The sequence below is a fragment of the Hippopotamus amphibius genome, chromosome 8, assembly GCF_030028045.1.
Source record: "Hippopotamus amphibius kiboko isolate mHipAmp2 chromosome 8, mHipAmp2.hap2, whole genome shotgun sequence".
NCBI classification, from domain to species: Eukaryota; Metazoa; Chordata; class Mammalia; order Artiodactyla; family Hippopotamidae; genus Hippopotamus; species Hippopotamus amphibius.
In genome coordinates this window covers 97,277,932-97,299,977 of record NC_080193.1, presented here as the reverse complement: position 1 = coordinate 97,299,977, position 22,046 = coordinate 97,277,932, and the positions used below count along the sequence as shown (strand labels likewise).

At 35.7% G+C, this 22,046-nt stretch overlaps 1 protein-coding gene across 8 annotated transcripts in view; it reads left to right on the top strand.

Moving 5' to 3' along the window:
• Window positions 1–18,777, top strand: part of PIKFYVE (phosphoinositide kinase, FYVE-type zinc finger containing) — a 76,525-nt gene extending 57,748 nt beyond the window's left edge. For all 8 annotated transcript variants that reach the window (XM_057745042.1, XM_057745044.1, XM_057745046.1 and 5 more), the window contains 14 exons: window positions 66–126; window positions 1,005–1,142; window positions 1,959–2,079; window positions 3,322–3,417; window positions 4,934–5,017; window positions 5,745–5,842; window positions 7,790–7,954; window positions 9,308–9,367; window positions 10,044–10,220; window positions 11,017–11,120; window positions 12,164–12,292; window positions 13,373–13,634; window positions 14,068–14,142; window positions 15,072–18,777. In XM_057745042.1, the coding sequence (XP_057601025.1) occupies window positions 66–126; window positions 1,005–1,142; window positions 1,959–2,079; window positions 3,322–3,417; window positions 4,934–5,017; window positions 5,745–5,842; window positions 7,790–7,954; window positions 9,308–9,367; window positions 10,044–10,220; window positions 11,017–11,120; window positions 12,164–12,292; window positions 13,373–13,634; window positions 14,068–14,142; window positions 15,072–15,187 (1,686 nt within the window). In that variant the 3' untranslated portion in view covers window positions 15,188–18,777. The remainder of the gene's footprint in view (window positions 1–65; window positions 127–1,004; window positions 1,143–1,958; window positions 2,080–3,321; window positions 3,418–4,933; window positions 5,018–5,744; window positions 5,843–7,789; window positions 7,955–9,307; window positions 9,368–10,043; window positions 10,221–11,016; window positions 11,121–12,163; window positions 12,293–13,372; window positions 13,635–14,067; window positions 14,143–15,071) is intronic.
• The last annotated feature ends 3,269 nt before the right edge of the window (window positions 18,778–22,046 follow it).

Here is a 22,046-nt window from a genome sequence, read left to right as displayed (position 1 = left end):
CTGGGTTGAAAATTTTTTTAGTGTGATTATGTCTCGTTAAGAACAAAGTATTTCCTTCTCTATAGATAAGTACAATGGATGCATCTCCACGGAATGCGTCTCCAGGACTTCAAAATGGAGAAAAAGGTTGGTCCTTGAGTCTGGTGATCACCTGTCATTGAATTTAAAGACATTTCTTAGTTGATAAATTATTTTTAACTACTAAATTTTGAGATTTTTTTTTTCTGATGCAGTTGGTCATAGACCTTTTTTTCCTTCCTGTAAAACATTTGGAGCACTCTAAGTTTAAAACTATCACAAAGTACATTGCATAAGATGTTAGGATATAGAAATATACAATAAATAGAGAAGACTACTTTTAGGGGAAGAACAAAAAGACAAAAGGAAACTGAATTTCTGTCTTGATTGTTCCAAAGTCAACTCTCAGGTATCATGGAAAAAATCTTACTAGGTTTAGTTTGTATTTTTATATCACTAAAATCTTTTCTAGACTTAAGCTGCTTTTTTTTCAGTATTTCATTGAATAACTCGGTGCCATCCTAGAAAGATGGTAGGGAAATTTACTTAGACTGTCTTTGTAGAACAAGAGCTCAACTCAGAATTCTTGGCTTTTTTCTATTATAATTAAGTGAATTTCCCCCCTGAGAATAAGTATGTGATTTTTTCCCCAATAGTGTCATTATTTCATTCCCTGTTAAATTGAATGAACTAATATTTAGGTAGGCATTATGGTTTAGTGCAAAGAATATTGCAAAGGAGCCACATTTGGTTGCCAGTCACAGTGCTGTCCCTCACATCTGATTGTGGTCAAGTCATACAACCTGTCTGGATTTTTGTATCCATTTCTTATCCATATGCACTGAAGTGGCCTACGTAACTTTTAAGAAGCTAAAACTCTTTGGTTTATGAAGAGAAATAGGAGTTGGCATTTTAAAAACATTGCTATTAGATAGAAGTAGATGTAAAGTTCTAAAGTGACTCATTTGCCCTGTGTTTTTCTTTAGAGGATCGCTTCTTAGCCACCTTGTCCAGTCAGAGCTCCACCAGTTCCCCCCACCTCCAGCTGCCCACTCCTCCCGAAGGTGTGCCTGAGCAGGCCGTGGGAGGGCCCCCCGAGCTCGATACTGCCAGCAGTTCTGAAGGTACAGTTCAAGTCACTTTTATTGCACTTCATCTGATGGAGACAAACACTCTGATTGCTGTAACACAATGCTTTCTTATCCCTGAGAATTTAAAATTTTTACTATTGAAAGTGCTCTTTTAGATATAGCTTTTTACCATATCCCTTCTTCAGTGAAACAGTTGCACTGTTTCACATATAAATATCTCAGTAACAGAATGTTATTCAGCTTCATCTACTTTCTGGGGATATTACTTTCTTAAGTCTCATAAAGTGCATGATTTTTGCCTTGTAAGAAAGAAAGTGCAGTCATTTCTCTAACAAGAAATATTTGTTTCACTGACAACAAATCTATGCCTTTTTTCTCTCTTTCCTTGCTTTCTGTTTAAGCAGTAACTACTTAATTGTAGCATAAACTTTTAAAATAACTTTTAAATTGCATTTAAACTCAGTGTAGTAGCCACAGTGCACATAACTGAGTTGAAGTGGCAACAGCAGCAGCTGTGACACTCTAAGTTCACGCATGCTCGGCGGGTAATCACACCATGGCTGCGGCCGGGCCCTGCCATGGTAAAGAGGCCATCAACTGCAGGATGATTTCAACTTCAGACGTGTTGAAATTTTAAAAAATGGGCCCCTTGGGGACAGTGCTGTGTATGCTTCACTGTTACTTCCTGTTAGATTGTTGTTATTCCTACATCAGAAATTCTACACCATAATTGGTAATTATGGTGTGCACATCTGTGTTCCAAAAAGGAAAATAAACCTAGTTGATGCTTTATACTTTCTTTTGCTCTTCCTGAATATTAACATATAACTAGAATATTTTTCATTCTAGATGTATTTGATGGACATTTGTTGGGATCCACAGACAGCCAGGTGAAGGAAAAATCAACCATGAAAGCCATATTTGCAAATTTGCTTCCTGGAAATAGTTATAACCCTATTCCATTTCCTTTGTAAGTATTATAAAAGCCAGTGGGTGTTGGGTGGTTTTATTTTCACTAAGTTTAAAAAAATCTCTCTATGGATATACTCTCTACATATTTAAATATGTTTATTTAACTGTATATATAATTTATTTCTCAATCCAAAACTATTTCATCACAGTAAAAGAGATGTTTTTTGGTATAATGTAATTTGTAGAACATGTAATCATTATACAGTAAATAAGTAGATTAAAAAAGCATTAACTTATATTACTTTATGCTTAATATTACTGGTTCTGAAAAGAGTTTCTTATATATATATATATTTAAGATATACTGCTGCATCTTATTGATCTCATAATCATAAAAACATCTTGCTGATTGTATATGAGGATATTACTGACCCAGTAATTTACTGGGACATGGTGCTTTTCTAACAGTGGTGATGAAGTGCAATGGCCATACAAGTTTTCATGTGATTTTGTTTGTACTGGGCTCACTCAGAGTAGGGAAAAACATAGGCTGTTTGTGAGAGTTTGTTTTTCTTCCACTGGTTGACCTGTCTGGCTGTCAGCTGCTGTGCTTGCTCCAGTTAAACAGGTGTATCCAAAAGGTGGACATTTGTTAATAAGGATTTTGTTCTCAACTGACTTATGTATTTATTTATTCAGTTAATATTTAAAGTTATGGAGTTCTAGCTCTAGTGTACGTAGAACAGGATTAATAAGGGAAACTGCTCTCAGGAGCTCACGTCTCGAGGAGGAGACAGAGACTTGCACTACAGTATGTGATTCGCTCTGTGATAGTTGTGTGTAGAAGGCCCCTGCTTTCTCTGCTTCAGGCTTGAATATCTTAGTTTCTTATGTTGTTTACTGTTGGAAGTGGTGCATTTCCACAATTTCTAGAAGACTTTTCTTTCAAGCTTATAGTAGAACAAAATCTTTTACACTTCTTCTGTTCATTGTAAATACTTTTTGAGATGAATGTGGCCCAGAGTCTTGCCAGTGTGGAAAGCTTTGTTTAGAGGGATGATTTCAAAACTCTCTGATTTGGATAATTTTCAGTTGCCTTCAAAAACTTTCTGTTGATGTATTTTCCTTGGCTGTTTGTTCAAGTTCTACATATATTTTGGCTAAATTATATTCTTGTAATTGTGCATTATTAAGTTAACTTAAAATTGTCCTGAGATTTACTTGTATTAGTGCTAATGGTTTGTCTGTGTGATTTTCTGCTCATTTTGTTCTGATTTATGTATTTTAAAATTTTGCACAGTGATCCAGATAAGCACTACTTAATGTATGAACATGAGCGAGTGCCCATTGCAGTCTGTGAGAAGGAGCCCAGCTCCATCATTGCTTTTGCTCTCAGGTATTATTCATGGGGCTTTTTCACCTGTGGTTGTATCTTTTTATTTTATGTATATTTATTAATTGCTGTGTTGTTGAACTCTGTCACACAGCGTAGAGCAAAGTATAAGTAAATGTAAAGTATTAAGTGTAAGTAAAAAAATATATTCTTTGTGTGTGACAACTTATTCTTTTTGTGTCTGATACTGTGCTCTTCACCCAAATAATAACAGGATGATTCTTAAGCAAGCTCCTAATAATTAAATTAACTAGGCAGGTTATTTACAAATCCTTATGTATCCACTGTATCCTTTTCTTTGATTTATTTATTGACATAATACTTGGAACATGTCTGCCTTATATCATCTGAATATCTTTTTTGTATTCTTCACTCATTTCCTTCCTGCTTCCCACACATAGCAGGTAAAGTTTCCTTACTTAGAGTAATGCTGTTCCTATGCCTTAACCCATTTACATGCCCACACTTATTATGTGTCTTAAAGAAGGACCCCTCTTTAAAAATATTTACATATCATTTCTAAAAGAACAAAACTTTTTAATCTTAATGGTATCTTGGCAGTGGTAGAATCTAGTTTAAGTAGACTCTAAGATGTTTAATAAAGAAACATTTTTTTTCCTGTTGGAAGACATTGAGATTAAGATTTCACTTTTAATGATTGCAGTTGTTCATTTATTCAACAAATATTTGAATGTCTGCAGTGTGTAGTATATTAGGTACTGGGTATACAGGAGTAAACAATAGATCTATAGGCTTGAGCATTTGTGGAGTTTAGAGTTACTATTTGGATAATGAGAATTTTTTTTCCTTTAGAAGATTCCATATGACACATTTTTTATCTTTTCCTTTTGGTGTTTATGAAGATAGTATTTGCTTCTTGCTTTATTGGTTAGTCATACAAATTAACAGATAAGAAAGGCAGGAAAGTCAGCCAAGAAAAACATGTATTTTGTTATTATTAGGAAGCAAGTTTTCTTGTTGAGGTCACCTTTTTCTAATGTTGTGGAAAAATAATACATCCTAAGATGCTTCTCTTGTTCCCTAACATCTGATTAATCTAAATCAGGGCTCCCAGACTGCTAGTCCAAGAGTTGGATTTTTTGGGCCAATGCAACCTAAAAAAAAATGTTTTTCCTTAAAGTCCAGTACCTTTAAGTTGAAAAGCACTCTCAAGTTCCTTTCTTCTCTATTACACTGAATGATGAAGTTTCAAGCTTTTCAATTAGCTCTTCAACCCCTGAAGGCATTTGATCTAAATGTTAGTATGGATGCCTTCACCGTCATGGTTTAGGATATTGAGCCTGGTTGGTGTGTTGGGTTGTATTTTGTATTATTTTTTGTGAAGATATTGACCTTCCTCATGAAGCTTCTACTTGATAACTTTTGTTAGTTCACTATAATGTATTTGTTTAATTTATGGATTCTTATAATGATTGTGCAAAGCTTATTCTAATGCATATGATTTACTTTAAAAGAAGACCTTAATGTTGAACATTTCTCAACCTATTTCTACCCTCAGTTGTAAAGAATACCGGAATGCCTTAGAGGAATTGTCCAAAGTGACTCTGTGGAACAGTGCTGAAGAAGGGCTTCCAACAAACAGGTGATCTGTTATTGAATAAAATTATTTTAATTGAGCTACATCATCATTTTCTAGGTGTTCCTACTCCGGTTTTGTTATAGCTTATTGTCAATATAAAAATTTCCTGTATATAGTCAGTGGCACTCATGCTTTAGCCAGTAATTGATAGAACAAAATTCAGATATAGCAAAAGACCTTAAGAAGTCCCTTAGGATGCAGTTTTCTGATAATTTGTCTTAGAAGTTCAGTGTGTATTGCAGATATAAACTTTTAACATTTGAAGTTCTCTTTATTGTTATAGTAACTTCTGAAATTAGTAAACTACTGCTTGATTTTGTAATTTATTTATGAATTTTCCATAATAACTAAAGCTCTTAACAGTTAAAAAACCACCCCCCTACCAAACCAGTTCTTTAAGTATGTTCAGTATTTTAGACATTTGAGATAGAAATTGTCATGATTGTTGGATGCTAATATAGCTCTGATAGACTTGGGAAAAATATTTTAAGAGCCTATACTTTCATATATTTTTCCATACATTTTTATAGCTTTAACATTTTGCTTTTTCTTAAGTCCAGTAGACATTTCAAGACTTTTTCTTCCATGTAAACCTGTGTTTATATAAATAATGAATCAAATTTCTGATATTGTGGGTGGGGTTAGGTAGGGGGTAGATTAATACAGGAATCAGAGTACTTGCTATTTTGTGTCTGAATCACATAAAACCAACTTTTGTTTTTCATTTTAGTACTTTAGACAACAGACCAAAGAGTAGCAGCCCTGTTAGATTACCTGAGATCAGTGGAGGACAGACAAACCGTACAGCAGAAGCAGAACCACAACCAAGTAAGACTACAAATGGAGAAGTAGTTCCTAGTTTTGTTTGTAATTGTGGTTTGAGGAAGAAAACACATTAAATAAGAAATGCCATGTGGCAAGGATTTATTACTTCTGGTCTTTGAAATATAATACGGATGTAAATTTTTTGTATATCTTCTTCTGTGCATATTTTGCTTTTCTCTGATTCTTGCCTTAAGTTTATTGAGTTTGAAACTCCTAGAAACTCATAGGTCTATGCAAAAAGAAGCAGGATCTGCCTTCCTGGATAGAGCTTTCAGTTTAAAGCATATAACCTAAGAAATATAACAGCAGTTTTGTTTGTTTGTTTTTGTAGCATTGTTGGCATTTTGAAAAGAACTTTTCATGTATTACCTCCTTTAATTTCCACAGTAACCCCATAAGTTATTTGACATATCTCCATTTTTCAGAAAGTAAGTTAAGACTTAGATTAAGCAGTTTGCTCAAGGTTATACAGGTAGTGGGGAGCTGGGATTTGAACTTGGGTCTCTTTGACTTTGTCAGTTAGGAATATTCACTACAAGTAACAGAAAACTCAAATGATGGTTGAGTCTTAAACAGATGACAATTTAATTTTCTAAAATAGCAACATCTGCCAGGTGGGTAGTTGCTGGCATTGTTTCATCTGCTCAGCATTGTCATGCTAACATAAGGGGTCATTTCTCTCTGATTCTCTTCAGTTTTACTTATGGTCGAAAATGTCTCACTTAATGTCTGCATTTGAGGCATAAGGAAGGGAGGTACAAGCTGCAGCTGTTCCCTCTTATTAGGAAATTCCTTTCCCCCTTCAATCTCATTGGTTAGAACTGAGTCTCGTGGCTACTCTTTCCTGCAAAGGAGACTGAGAAAGTGGGGAGCAGCATTGTCCTGGCTGGCTTATACAAATCATGGTTCACTTCTTGGGACTCTACACATTGCTGTCCCAAACAAAACTGGAGTCCTGTTAGCAAGGAACAAGGTGGGATTGGATACTTAGGAGGCCATAATGGTGTCTGCTGCCTTAAGTAAGCATTTCATGATGGACATTTGTTGTGGATTTTTTTTTATTGGTGTATGTACAAGATTAGGATCGTATGTATTAATGATATGGCAAAGCTCAAAGCTAAAAGTATAGAGCAAGCTTTAGTGATATTTTTGGTCATCCTGTACTACTTATTTTGGAAAAATGCTTATGGTTTCATATTAAATTGTGTATTTTGCTCTGTTAAAATGTACAAACGCAGATGATATAAAAACTTTTAACTTTGAATCCTCATAGCTTGGAATACTGTTTTGTATTAGTTTAATTAACTATACTGTAATACTGTAAGAACCCAGCCCTAACTTAATTTTGTTGCTTAAGATATTATGACAGCCTCAAGTCAGAAAGAGAAAAACAAATATCGTATATTAACACATATATGCGGAATATAGAAAAATGGTAAAAATCAACCAGTTTGCAAGGCAGAAATAGAGACACAGATGTAGAGAACAAACATATGGACACCAAGTGGGGAGAGCAGGGAGGGTTGGGGGGGGGATGAATTGGGAGATTGGGATACCAAATTGTACACTCTAAATATATGCAGCTTATTGTCTGTTAACTGCATCTCAATAAAAGTTCTTAAAAAAAAAAAAGAAATATCATATGATTAAAAAAAAGATATTATGACAACCTTGGAAAGACATTTTTTAAAGGCTTTATATATATTTCTCACATTTTGATAGATAGCTCTCTGAGCATTGCTCTTCTTCTATGTTACTGATAATAAGAGTGCTTGACTGCCCCCTAAAGATCCCATAAAACATGTGGAATACTAATCTGTGCAAATGAAACTATCAGTGTTACTCATATTACTCTCATATAATGGTTGCTGCTAACAAAGGAATGAGTTGAAAATTTTTATTTTTCTACCCGCAGTGACCTGTACCTAATGTGTTACCTCTTATTTTTAGCCAAAAAGGCTTCTGGAATGTTGTCCTTCTTCCGAGGGACAGCAGGGAAAAGCCCTGATCTCTCTTCCCAGAAGAGAGAGACCTTACGTGGAGCAGATAGTGCTTACTACCAGGTTGGGCAGACGGGCAAGGAGGGAACGGAGAATCAAGGCGTTGAGCCTCAAGGTGTGTTAAAGGAGACCAAATGTGCTTATTCTAGGCTTCGATTTACTTAATTTAGTTGGTTATGTTCCTTATAGCTTGAAGTAGGTGCTTCTACTGAAACCAGGGCATTCCCTCTCTTCTCACACTTTGGTGAGGGTAGAGTGGGAAAAGCATGGTGCTAGGAGAATCCAGCTGGTTTCAGATGTCATTGTTGTCACTTACGGTGTGGTAGAGTCAGAAATCCTTACTTTCTGTACTCAGAGTGGAAAAGCAGTGTCTTCCAAGGTTTGCTGAGGACTAAGAGACATTATACATGTAAAACATCTGTCTCACTGTGTAGCTCACAGTATATATTCAAATGTTTTCATCCCACTACCCCCTCAGACATTTCCTTTCTTTTCCAGTCTCTGTAAGGTGGAAGCTATTGATACGCACCTTCATTTGGATATTTAAAAAATATATCTACCTGATTGTGTTTGAATACAGGGTTAGACCAGGAGTTGGCAAACTCTGCTGACCTGTCTTTGTAAATAAAGTTGTGTTGGAACACAGGCACACCCTTTCATTTACTGTCTGGCTGCTTTCGCATTATATTGGCAAGTTGAGTAGTTGCAACTGAGTAAAATACTTACCATCTGGCCTTTATAGGAATAGCTTGGTGACCCCTGAGTTAGATCATGAATTAGTAATTTGAAAAATAGGAACTACATGATAAAGTTTTCATTAGTAATTAAGATGTGTGTTTAGTATTCTACAGGTTGCTATAAGGCTGTGATCCTTGGAAGGCATTGGTGCTTTGAAAAAAATAATTTTGAAATGTGAAACTTAGAGGATGACTTGTTTTTCTAGATGTCAAAATTATTACAATTCTACAATAATTAAAGTGGATCTGGCAGTGTGCCAAAGAAATCAGTCCAAAAAAATAGCTCTGAGGTAGATGCTAGTATATTTTCTGTATTGTACATATATCTTAGTATATGATTTAAAAAAAAGCACCTCAAACTATTGGGGACGCATTGTTAAACATACAGGGAAAACTGGTCATAAATTCTGGTAAAGAAGCCAAAGTCGTGATGTTAGAGCTGAGTTAGTTTATTGATATCACAGGGATTACTTAACTATGAGAAAAATTGGTCTTCAATCTGAATTCTCTGATTTTTAATTTAAAAATTGATCTTTCGAAAGGTACATGCATTCTTAGTGTATTATATACACAGTTAACTATATACATGATGCTTGCTTGAGAGTGACTTGACTAGGATAGTAATAGTTGACTTGTTCATTTTTAGAGTTATATCAGGGGAACAAGAACAGACAGAATGAACTGATAACTATTTAAAACTTTGGCTTTACTAACGACGTTAAATCTTTTAGATGAAGCAGATGGAGGAGATACACAGAAGAAACAGCTCACAAATCCTCATGTGGAGCTTCGTAAGTATGAGATAAACATCTTTGGTTCGGGGACCAGGACTATAAGTGAGCAAATGCCATTATTTGAAGCTTCTAGCTTCTCACTAGATAAATATCCTATTTCTTGAAATGAATATTAAGTCTATATGGTGGTGAACATTTGTTTAATCTAAATTTAGTTTATGAAATATACATTAGTTTAGAAGGAAATTTATAAATTTAATTGAAATTATAATTTAATTTATAAATTATAATTTGATTAAATGTCTGGTGTTTAAGTAATTACTTTTTGTATAATCTAGAGCCACAGAGACTTGACAAGGCATCTAGAATTGTGTATGTGCATGTGACTGCTGAAAATTTGTTATCTAGAATAACATGTACAGTAAAATTTAAGATGCAAGTACAATGATGAAAATACAGTAACCAGCATAAAATTTGAAATATTTTATGTTTGATTTTTTTGGAAATATGTAAGAGTGGTCATAAGATGCTCTCTGATCCTTCCTGAAGATAACTTCGACAGAATAGTGTTAAACAGGGATGTAGTAGACTTACCATGAGAAATGCTATCATGGAGAAAATTAAATGGTTGCATTTGGTGGGGGTGGGGAGTGGGCCAGAAGGAAAAGGAAAAGGTATTAAGGTATTTCTGATTCGTAAAAGCTTTTTTTTTAAAAAACACTTCTGTTTGTAGAATTTTCTGACGCCAACGCCAAGTTTTACTGTCGGCTCTACTATGCGGGAGAGTTTCATAAGATGCGAGAAGTGATTCTGGGCAGCAGTGAAGAAGATTTCATTCGTTCCCTTTCTCACTCTTCTCCTTGGCAGGCCCGAGGAGGCAAATCAGGAGCTGCCTTTTATGCGACTGAAGGTACATCTTTTTAATCACTTACTAATTAAGTGGTATCCATCTTTCCCCCTCAGATTATTTGTGAATCCCTTGAACTGAGGTAATATGATACTGGCATTTGGCAAGCAGTTTTCTGTTTTTCTTTTTTATGCTTGAGAGGATGAAAGAAGAATATTTAGAAGAATTTATGATGTATTGTGTGTAATGAGAGACTAATATTGGTCAAATCCTTACTAAATTCTCTGTGGTCCTGAGTTTTCCAAATGTAAATAGTAACAGACAACTTCTAGAAAACTCAAAAGGTGCCTCAGAGCTCATAAGAGAAATATACAAATAGAAACATTTAACCTGAAAACAGAAAGGCCAAGTTCTTCACCTACAAAGGTTTACAGAAGATCGTGACCATTTGTATTTCACATTCCATTCTCCGTACTCACTGAAAGCAAAATTATTTGAGAAAATGCAGCAGGAAAGATGTTGTTTGATAAGAACTTTCATGACTGTTACTAACTGAATTGTTAACAAAGTAGTTTACAACATTTTACTTGGTAGTTTTTTAAAAAGTAGATCTTCTATCTATGAATTTAGGTATGGTACTGTCAAAAGTAGAAGTTTCTTGACTATATAAATCCTCAGAAGCCCTTTCAAACCTTCAGTTACTTGAGAGCTGTGTTCTGATCAAAATTTTCTCAGTGATATCAGAAAATATCGCTTAAAAACATGAAGCAAACAAATCATTTGGGCTCTTTGGAATGATTTGTTACCGATTACCTCAGTGAATATCGCGATTGATAAACATGAAATTTTTGCCTTTTAGATGATAGATTCATTTTGAAGCAAATGCCTCGTCTGGAAGTCCAGTCTTTCCTTGACTTTGCACCACACTACTTCAACTATATTACAAATGCCGTTCAACAAAAGGTAGAAATCCCAGACCTTGGTCTGTAATTAGAGTTTACTGGGCTTTTTCACATCCAGAGAGTCCCAATGGCAGTTTCCTCCATGGTAATATATGAACAGGACTTGGCTAGATCTCTGCTGTGCTATTGAGATTTGGTAGAATGCAGGGATTTCAGACTCTTTTTCCTACACATATATATATGCCAATTAGAAACATTAAGACTGGATGAAAATAGCTGCGCATTTAGCAGTTTATAATTTTTATTGATAAATGAGGACATGGGTCCCTTAGGTAGCAAGAGAGGAAGCCAGTGGCCCAGGTTTGCCTACTTGTTCTTAAGCAGTGACCCTACCAGTAAGACTGTGGAGTCACATAGATTTTTTTTTTTCTATTTATGGGTTTTTTTGCCTATTATTGGAGAAATTATGTCATAATAAAATTTGTGAATATGAGAAATTGTGAAGAGTTATCCCTTGGGAGAATGTTAAAGATCTAATAATTTTATTGGCATTGCCGCTTTACTTTGCTTCAGAGATTCAAATGCTTGAGTTTCTTTTAAGGTCCTGTGACTGATCACATTAATAGAAAATTATATTTGGATAATACATGAATAATCCAGATATTGGTATTAAATTGTAAATAATTCTCTTTCAAAATTGATGTATAGTTGATTTACAATATTATGTTAGTTTCAAGTGTACAGCATAGTGATTCAGCATTTTTGCAGATTATACTTCATTTTAAAGTTATTACAAGATAATGGCTGTAATTCCCCATGTATACAATATATCCTTTTTGCTTATATCTGTTTGATACAGGGTAGTTTGTTAATCTCATACAAAAAATTTGTCCCCCATTCCCTCTCCCCTTGGTAACCACAAGCTTGTTTTCTATATCTAAATCTCTTTCTATGTTGCATGTACATTCATTTATATTATTTTTTTAGATTCTACATATAAGTGATATCATATAGTATTTATCTTTTACTGACTTATTTCAGTAAGTATAATACTCATAAATAATCCTTTTTGATAAGAATTTACTTTTGTCTTTTCTTGATTAGAGGCCCACTGCATTGGCCAAGATTCTTGGAGTTTACAGAATTGGTTATAAGAATTCCCAGAACAACACTGAGAAGAAGCTAGATCTCCTTGTCATGGAAAATCTTTTCTATGGGAGAAAAATGGCACAGGTAAGGATACTGGACTATGCAAAGCATTTAGCTACTGGAACCCTTTGTACTTCTGGTTCCTGAACATAATGAATCAGAGAATAACATGATATTTGATAGTAAATATTAAACTTTGGTTACTAGGCAAAATTTAACTTTTGAGTTATTGAACCCTGTAGGAAAGAATAAAGAGGAATATTGTGGATGATCCTAAAATTTAACATATCTAATATCCTAGAAACACAGAATTATAGAATAAGAAGGCAGATCCAACCTGTCAGTTTTAAAGATGAGGAAACTGAGGCTCAGAGACAGTGAATACTTTATCAGAGTCACACAGCTATTCCTAGAACTCAGGTTGGTGTAGATTCTAGAGCAGTACTCTTCAATGTGCTGGCCCTTTGAACTATTTCCAGTCCCTGGCAAGATTAAGAGCTTGTACTAGAATGTAATTTAATGCACTGCTTTCTTCATCGAGGATGTCTTGCTGCGGCAGAAGCATCAGCTGAACTAAACTGTGGGTTTAATGATGTAATTGATTTACCTCTGTCATGATGAGCCAGGAAAAACTGACTAGCAGTGGTCTGTCGAATACACTTCACGTCGCACTGGTCTAGTACCCAATTCCCCTGACCTTTGAGTGCATTGCTTTTCCTACTGCCCAGAAATTCCTAGAGATATGCTGTTGCTTCTACATTGTCCTAAGTAACTGCACAGTTTTGGTATCAAAACTTGAAGTTTCCTGTGACTGTTTGCATCTGGTTTTCAAACTGCTTTATGATTCAACAATATATTTTTGGAGTTACTTGTTAATGTTTCTTACAGTTGATTAAATGGGTTAGTATATTTCTGAAATGTCTCAGTAATTGAGTACCTAGTTATTAATTTCATATTATACAATTACATCACCATGTTTTATGTATTATACAATTACAGTGTATGCATTTAATGACATGTTATGATTAAGTTTTAAAATTAAATTTTAAAGTGTTTATAAGGGTAGTGGCTATAAGGAAGCTTTCTGCCTTTTTAATTTAATTATATTAATTAACTATTTGTAACAACTCACACATCAATGACAGAGAATTTTCTTTCTGCTAGGTTTTTGATTTGAAGGGTTCACTTAGGAATCGAAATGTAAAAACTGATACTGGGAAAGAGAGCTGTGATGTAGTCCTGCTGGATGAAAATCTCTTAAAGATGGTGCGAGACAACCCTCTGTACATCCGTTCTCATTCCAAAGCTGTGCTGAGAGCCTCAATCCGCAGTGACTCCCACTTCCTTTCTAGCCACCTCATTATAGATTATTCTTTGCTGGTTGGGCGAGATGATACCAGCAATGAGCTGGTAGTTGGAATTATAGGTAAGTAATGAGCATGTCTTACGTATAGTTCATGATTGAAGCCAGAGTGAAATTTGAAGACTATACTGAACCTGGTCTAGTAATAGCTTACTGAGTATTTTCACAAACTTTTATTTGAAATTTTAAAAATAATAGTTTTTCTATTCTGGTACCTTTTATTCAGGTTCCACATTTCCATTTTCATTATCTTTACCAAAAATATCTGTACTCAGAAGTCACTTAAAGATGAGGCCCTGTGAGGTATTTATGAGGCTTAAATGAATTAATATGGTAAAAGCCCTTAGGATAGTCCCTGGCATATTGTCAGCACCTGCAATATTGCCAGCACTCAATAAATTAACTATTGTAGAAGTAATAGTAATGGTAATTGCGGTTGTCATCTGTTTATATTTATTAAGAGAGCCTTTACTGCTAATCTCGCCCCCTGCAACAGATTATATCCGAACATTTACATGGGACAAAAAGCTTGAGATGGTTGTGAAATCAACAGGAATTTTAGGAGGACAAGGTAAGCAGAATGTTCTGTTTACTCTTTTTTTATACATTTATTTATTTATTTATTTTATTGGCTGTGTTGGGTCTTTTTTGCTGTGCGTGGGCTTTCTTTTTAGTTGCAGTGAGCGGGAGGGCTACTTTTTGTTGCGGTGTGCGGGCTCCTTATTGCTGTGGCTTCTCTTGTTGCGGAGCACGGGCTCTAGGCACATGGGCTTCAGTAGTTGCAGCACATGGGCTCAGTAGTTGTGGCTCACGGGCTCTAAAACGCAGGCTCAGTAGTTGTGGCGCACGGGCTTAGTTGCTCCGCGGCATGTGGGATCTTCCTGAAGCAGGGATCGAACCTGTGTCCCCTGCATTGGCAGGCGGATTCTCAACCACTTTGCCACCTAGGAAGCTCTGTTTACTCTTTAAACTGTTCTCATTATCTTCCTCAGCAGTTAACATAGAACAAATGGATACTTAAAAAAAAAATTCTAAAAACGTAAGTGGTTGTCTTTGATTTTATCATCTTTTCCAAGATGATTAAATAATAAAGGGAATTGTTTAGGTGAGGAAATACGGGGTTTTAAAATTTGTGTTAAGATGCCAGAGGCTCTCAAAATGAAAAGTTACAAAGGCCAGAAAGTTCTGAACAGGGGTTTGTCTTGAATTAACACTTGAAATCCTCTAGTTCTCTGAGTGCTGCCAGCGCCATTTGTGCTTTCAGACATCTCTCATCTCTAAGCAAGAACGTCTTTTAAAATAAAAAAAGCTCTTACCAGGAAGGACCTGCCTCTTGTCATGTGGCACAGTGAACATCCTCCCTCCTTTCTAAGCCCGTGGTGGTGGTGTGTTCATTTACAGGACGTGGCATTTTACGTCCATTTACGTGAAAGAACATAGCCATTGAAGTCAGTTGTCTGATCAACAGCTTCCTTTTCCTTTTATCTTTCATAATCCTAGGTAAAATGCCGACCGTGGTCTCTCCAGAGTTGTATAGGACTAGATTTTGTGAAGCAATGGACAAGTATTTCCTGATGGTACCAGACCACTGGACAGGCTTGGGTCTGAACTGCTGAAACGAAGCACATATTTTGAAATGGACCAGGAAGAAAAGAGGCCTGGAAACAAGGACCAAAAACAAACTACATGTTTTATGTCTTCATCACATTCACCACTGTATGCAGAGGCCTTTCAGTTCTGCAGCTGTGTAGGCCATCCGTAGCCCGAGGGGTTAAAACTCCATGAATTTGCACTTTGGTTTTTGATGCCTACAAATTAGCTTTGCATAGGCTGGGACATTACATGAATGTTTTGTTAACTTAAGCTGAAATCTAGGCACATTTAAAGAGCTTGAGGACAAATGTGTGGTTAGAGATGAGATAGGGTGAAAATGGATTGTCATATTGGCTAACAGTCCTGTTAAGAAAACAGTGTCTCATAGATTATGACTCTCCTGGCATCATATCGGACACATTCTTTACCTAGAAAGCATTTGTAGAGCTGGTCAATTTGTTTTGTGTTTCTTATGTCACAATTTAATGTTGCCTATTACCAGAATTTCTGAAACCTTAAAAAAATTTCTATTTTATTAATGGCCAGTTAAACAGATTGACACAATCTGCTCTTGTTTTATTGAGGAATTTGGCTTAAATTGGGAATCCTGTCATGTTCAGTATCTTGCCCTGTTTTCAGGTGTGTTTGATGTTTTTCAAGTTCTGTCTCTACTTTAAGCTTGTTTACAATTTTTCTGCAAGTAACATGCTGAACTGCGCTTGTCTGCACATGCTCATAGTCTAGGTTTTTCTCCCATTTTCAGGGAAACATTAGTAAAATGAGTCTACAATGACTAAATCCCCAAAGGGGTAATTATTAATGAAGGTTTTTTTTAATATAAAAAAATGAATTAGGCCTGATCCAGTAAGTTGGGTGAGGGAAGCAGTCACATTTTTTTTTTTTTAAATGAAGGTAAAATATCTTTTTCAATATAACTAGCAATTTATTTGGCATGTATAAAATTAAGGAATTTCCAGTGTGGACATAACTGTTTTTTGACTTTCTGTACCAGTTTCTAGGCCAGTTCTGACAATAGAGAACTTTAACAGGTAAGATATGCTTAGTGAGAAACTTCTTCTTTAATAGAGTTTTTCTTTGTTTAAAAAGTGATCAGAAGTATACTAAATGTCTTTGAGGAAATAACACAACCCTGAATATTTTCTCTTGGTTTCTTTTGCATAATAAGGATAATTGAGGGATTTATAAAGTTTTAAAGGTTCTACTCTTTTCAGGCTTTCTATAGTAGCACACTTCTTTTGCAACTTTAACATAATAAAAAAATCTGGTTACATTCCAGTTACAGAGACTAAGTATTTAAAATAGGAACATTTTGGAAAGTTTGCTGGAGAAAATGAAAGCATTAGTTTGGTGTTTGGTGCTTATTGGAAACATGGTTTGTTTTGCACTAGAAACAAGTTGACCAAGGACCTATGACTGATCTGATGATACGCACTTTTTCTTTTAGCCATGTGCTGTGCCTTTTGAAAACATACAGAACACTGATGATTTTAGTTTTGATATCAAAGACCAGTAAAGGAGTTCTACAGGGCGGAAAGATGTAGAGCATTATTCACTTCTCATGTGTCAGGAACGATGGATTTTGCATCTTATTTTGAATTCAAACATGTTTTGCATGTGTTTATTTTTCCTGTCAGAAGACTTAGGGTTACTTATCCTCTCCATTTCCTGTACCCCTAGTCAGGAGCACTTCCAGGAGCCAGGTGTCTTCCCCCAGCTGTAATTAGATTGTTTCTTTGTTTTTAGTCTCAATACCATGTGTAGAGCTTGAATGCTCCATTGAAATAGCTGTGGACAATAATGTGTCATGTTGATTTTGTTTTTCTTGCCCATGACTTGAAGAACCCATTTTTTTTTTAAAGTACTGCTGCTGCTTAAGTAATTTTGTAGCTAAAAACAAATTCCAGTATAATGTAATCTGAAACAATAATCGTTGCCTTGCAAGGGTCATCTGTCCTTTTAAAACTGTCTTAATGAAGGGGAAATATAAACTTTAATTTGTTGCCAGTGGTAGAACTATGTACCTGGCCTCTTGCTGCTCTTGTTCAGGCCACTACCAGATACAAGGCTTTTCAAATATTGTGTCCTCCGTGTTAGGTACTGAATGACTGTTTACCTCTCTCGAATTCCCCTTGGAGGCCTTGAGACCCTTAATGCTGAAAAGTTAAGAATGAGGAAGAAATCTTAATACTTTCTTCTTTAGATTAAAAAATGAATTTTGAGAATAATTGATAGTAGCACAAGAAAGCTATGTGAACATGTCGCATTGTATAAAAATCTTATTTATAAATGTGAAGTGTTTTGATGCCATCAAAACTTTAAAAATAAAAAGGATTTACTTTTTTCTTACCCAAGCCTAAGGAAAATAAGGGGAATAAGCTTTTGCAGGCCCTTTTGTAGTCTATTGACCATTTTAAATTTATAGATATTCAAATTTTCCTACAGAATGTCCTACTTATAATTTTTTCCTTGATCCAGCAGAATATCCTACTTATAATTTTTTCCTTGATCCAGGTTTTCTAGCTTTGGCTTTTATTGGGTATTGTAAATAGTAGGGTTGTATTGGTTTTTGTGGCATTAGCTTCTCCTTGGCTTTTTACCCATTAGTGGTGAGCTTGTATAAAATTGCTGAGGAAAGTAATCTACCTGTAGAAAGTTTGCTTAGCTAGCAGAGTGAAAACTCTTGTAAATGAGCCTGCTGGTGAAACAGACCAGGCCTTTCATTATTCCTCAAGTGTTAACATACTGACTTTAGCAGTATTCAGCCATCTAGTGCAATGCCTTTTTTGTTTGGTTTTGTAACACGGGTGCAGTTGTATTATAGAAAAATAAAAATTACAATCATGAGCAGTTTTATTAATGCTGCTGTGCTGTTTGTAAAAAAATGTACATTATGTCTTTGACATGTTTAATTTTAACTAGAGAAATGACATTGTAAATCAGAATAGCCTCTTTTAATTTAATATGAAAAATTCAATTAACAGTATTGAAAATACTTAATGTATTATATTGTATATATTTCTCTACTTTGGTTCCAGCTGTTTTATATGATTGACATGTTATTTAAGAGATAAAACTGCCTTGACCTTTTGGAGACTTACACTATAAAAAGAGGACCTAAAATAAACTGAGAATCAACTTCATTTTGCTTTGAATCTGCTTGAGGAAATTAACAAGAGAAGATGGAGTTGGTGCCTAAGCTCAGCCCCTGGCCCAGCAGTGTTGTTGTCTGTTCATTCAGTCCTTCTTAAGTAAATCAGTGGTCCCCAACCTTTCTGGCACCAGGGACCAGTTTCATGGAAGACACTTTTTCCATGGGGAGTGAGGGGAGGGGGGATGGTTCAAGCAGTAATGCCGGTGATGGTTCAGACAGTAGTGGGAGTGATGAGGAGCGGCAGATGAAGTCTTGGCTCACTGGCCCAGCGCTCACCTCTTGCTGTGCGGCCTGGTTCCTAACAGGGAGCCAGGGGATGGGGACCCCTGCAGTAAATAACCCTTCTTTTTAGGTCTCTGAAAGGGGGAGCTAAATCCTTCAGTTCACATTGCCTGGTATGGGCCTGGCCTTTTCTGTCCTCCCGCTTCTCCTCAATTCTTCTCTATTTCTGTTTTCCTTATGGGGCGCTCAAGAAGGGTTGGCCTTGCCCCAGCGGGGAATGGCTGAGTCCACCTGGGGGCAGGCTCCGCTACCAGTGACTCCCACCCTTCACAGGATCCCCGAAGCATTTCCAATGCGCTGCAACCCTCAGCTGTAAGCTCAGCGACTCCCATTCACCACGCCTGGACTCACCAGGTGAAAGTGAGAATCACGGGGAAGAGAGGATGGCACCTGCCCCCAGGCATGCGGGGGCGGCCTGCCGCTCCCCTCCCGAAACCCCCAGCAGCGGTGGAAAAGGCGCATGTGTGGTACCAGTTCTCTGTCGCCACTCATCTTGACCTCCCGTGTCAGAAATTAATTACTTATAAAATTCCTGGTTTAATGCTTAATGAGACTGTTTTTAAAACTATTTTTGTAATTGTGGAAAAGAATTAAAATTTATCATCTTAAATTGTTTTTAAGCATATAGTTCAGAAGTGTTACATTGCACATCTCCAGAGTGTTTTCTTCTGGCAGACATTGAAACTATACCTGTTAACTCTTTTTTCGCCTCACCCCAGTTCTTCGTAACCACCACAATCTACTTTTCGTTACCATGAATTTGACTACTTTACATTCTTCATAAGTGAAATCATGCAGTATTTGTCTTTTTATGCCTGGCTTATGTCATTTAGTATAATGTCCTCAAGCTTCATCCATGTTGTAACATTTCCTTCCCTTTTTTTAAGGTTGAAATGAATTCCATTGTATGGAAAATGTATGTTACTATATTTTCAACTATGTTGAAGTAGTTTTCATTTATTCCCTATTTACTGAGTATTTTTATCATGAAGGTGTATTCACTATTGTCAGGTGCTTTTTCTGCGTTGATGGAGATGATCAGGTGCTTTTTGTTCTTCATTCAGTTAATGTTGTATATTACAATGATTGATTTTTGTATGTTGAACCATCCTTGTATCCCAGGGATAAATCCTGCTTCCTCATGGTTGTCTGATCCTTTTAACATGCTGTTGAATTCAGTTTGCTAATATTTTGCTGTGGATTTTTGCATCTATATGTGTTAGGAGTACTGGCCAGTAATTTTCTTTTCTTGTAGTGTCTTTCTCTGGCTTTGAGATCAGGGTAATACTGGCTTCATAAAATGAGTTTGGGAGTATTTCCATATCTTCAATTTTTCGGCAGGATTGGCATTAATTCTTCTTTAAATGCTTGGTAGAATTCACCAGTTAAGCCATCTGGTCCTGATTTTTCTTTGTTGGGAGGTTTTCAATTACTGACTCAATCTCCTTAACAGTTATAGATCTGTTCAGACTTTCTGTTTCTTCATGATTCAGTCTTGGTAGGTTGTATGTTTCTAGGAATTTATCCATTTCTTCCAGGTTATCCAATTTGTTGGCCTATAGTTGTTCATAGTATTCTCTTATGATCCTTTTTATTTCTGTGGCATCCGTTGTAATGTCCCCTCTTTCATTTGTGATTTTACTTATTTGAGTCTTCTTTTTTTTTTCTTAGTTAATCTAGCTAAGGGATTGTTAATTTTATTGATCTTTCCAAAAAACCAACTGCTAATTTCATTGGATTTTTTTTTGCAGTATTTTTATGTAATTAATAGGCTTTTATTTTAGAACGGTTTTAGATTTACAGAACAGTTAAGCATGTAGTGCAGAGAGTTCACATATACCACCCCCGCTTGACACTTTGCTCTGTTGTTAACATCTTACATTAGCATGGTCCATTTGCTTTTCTATTCTCTATTTATCTCTGCTCTAATCTTTATTATTTCATTCCATCTGCTAACTTTGGGTTTAGTTTATTCTCCTTTTTTCTAGTTCCTTGAGGTATAAAGTTAGGGTATTGGTTTGAGATCTTTCTTTTTTAATGTACATATTTACACCTATGAACTTCCCTCTTTGTTCTTCTTTCACTGTTTTGGTATGTTGTGTTTACATTTTCCCTTATCTTGAGATTTTTTTTCTGATCTCACATGATTTCTTCTTTGATCTTTTGGTTGTTCAGGAATGTGTTGTTTGATTTTCACATATTTGTGAAATTTCTAGTTTTCCCACTGTTATTGATTTGTCGTTTCATTCCATTGTGGTTGGTGAAGATACTTGGTATGATTTCATTCTTGTTAACAATGTATGCCCCTAAAGAAAATTTTTGTTCTAGAACATGTATTCTGATGTCTTGGACCAAAACAAAAGAGAAGAAAAATGAGGCAGAGATCAAAGTAAATTGTTTTGAAACTGATAGTCATGAGTGAGATATATGAGCAAATCACCAGTTGCTGCCCTAGAAATTTTTTCTGTCTTCACCTATTGAAAGAATTTAAAAATTTTTTAATTAAAATTTTTTAAAGTTTATATCTTCTCCTGATTTGTTAAATTGAAAATAAAATCTATGAAAAGATAATTTTACTGTAGTAAGTGTCGTTTAATGCATCTTTGGAGTTAGGTGTCTTGAATTTGGCCCTGATTAATTGTTTGCTGATAATTACTTCAAAATTTTTAAAATTTTCCACAGTTTATGTGGCAGGGTGGAACACTTTTATCTATAAATTTTCACCTTTAGGACATTGTTTGCACTTATGTGGCTCTTAGCAAGATGCCATAAAAGCTGACCTTGCTTATGTTGTTGGGAGAGAAAGATATGTTCAGGGAGATTGCTAGGGTCAAGAATGGAACAAAATGAGGTTGCAGTGGTGAGCAGTGGCCAGTAGAGGGCTCTGAAGTATCAATACTTGATCCTGAGATTTCCAAATCTGCCTGTCAGAGTAGTATGAAGCCCTTAGAGGGACCAGTGGGACTGGGGGAACCCAAGTCCCCCAAATCTTTGCCAGAGTCCCAAGTTATTCTTTTACAGGAGTGCGTGAAATCTTAGAATATATAGTTTTCATATGGAGATTTAAGTTGGAAGTAGCTTACTGTTTTTACTGAGTGTAATTCTTTTTTTCAGATGAAGGTAACACTAAAAGCTTTTCATTTGGAAGAGCACATGCTTGATACATTTGCTGTCCGTACACCCCTGAGATAGAGGCAAGGCTCTACAAAGGAGTGACTATCAGAAAAAGGACATTAGGAAAAACTAGAGAAATCTCAGTAAAGTGTGGCCTTGAATTAATGTTTCAACATTGATTCATTAATTGTGACAATTGTACTTTACTAAATGTAAGACATCAGTAGTAGGAGAAACAGGGTACAGGGTATATGGAAACTGTCTATACTATCTTTGTTATTCTTCTGAAACAAAACAAAAACAAAGTGAGTGAT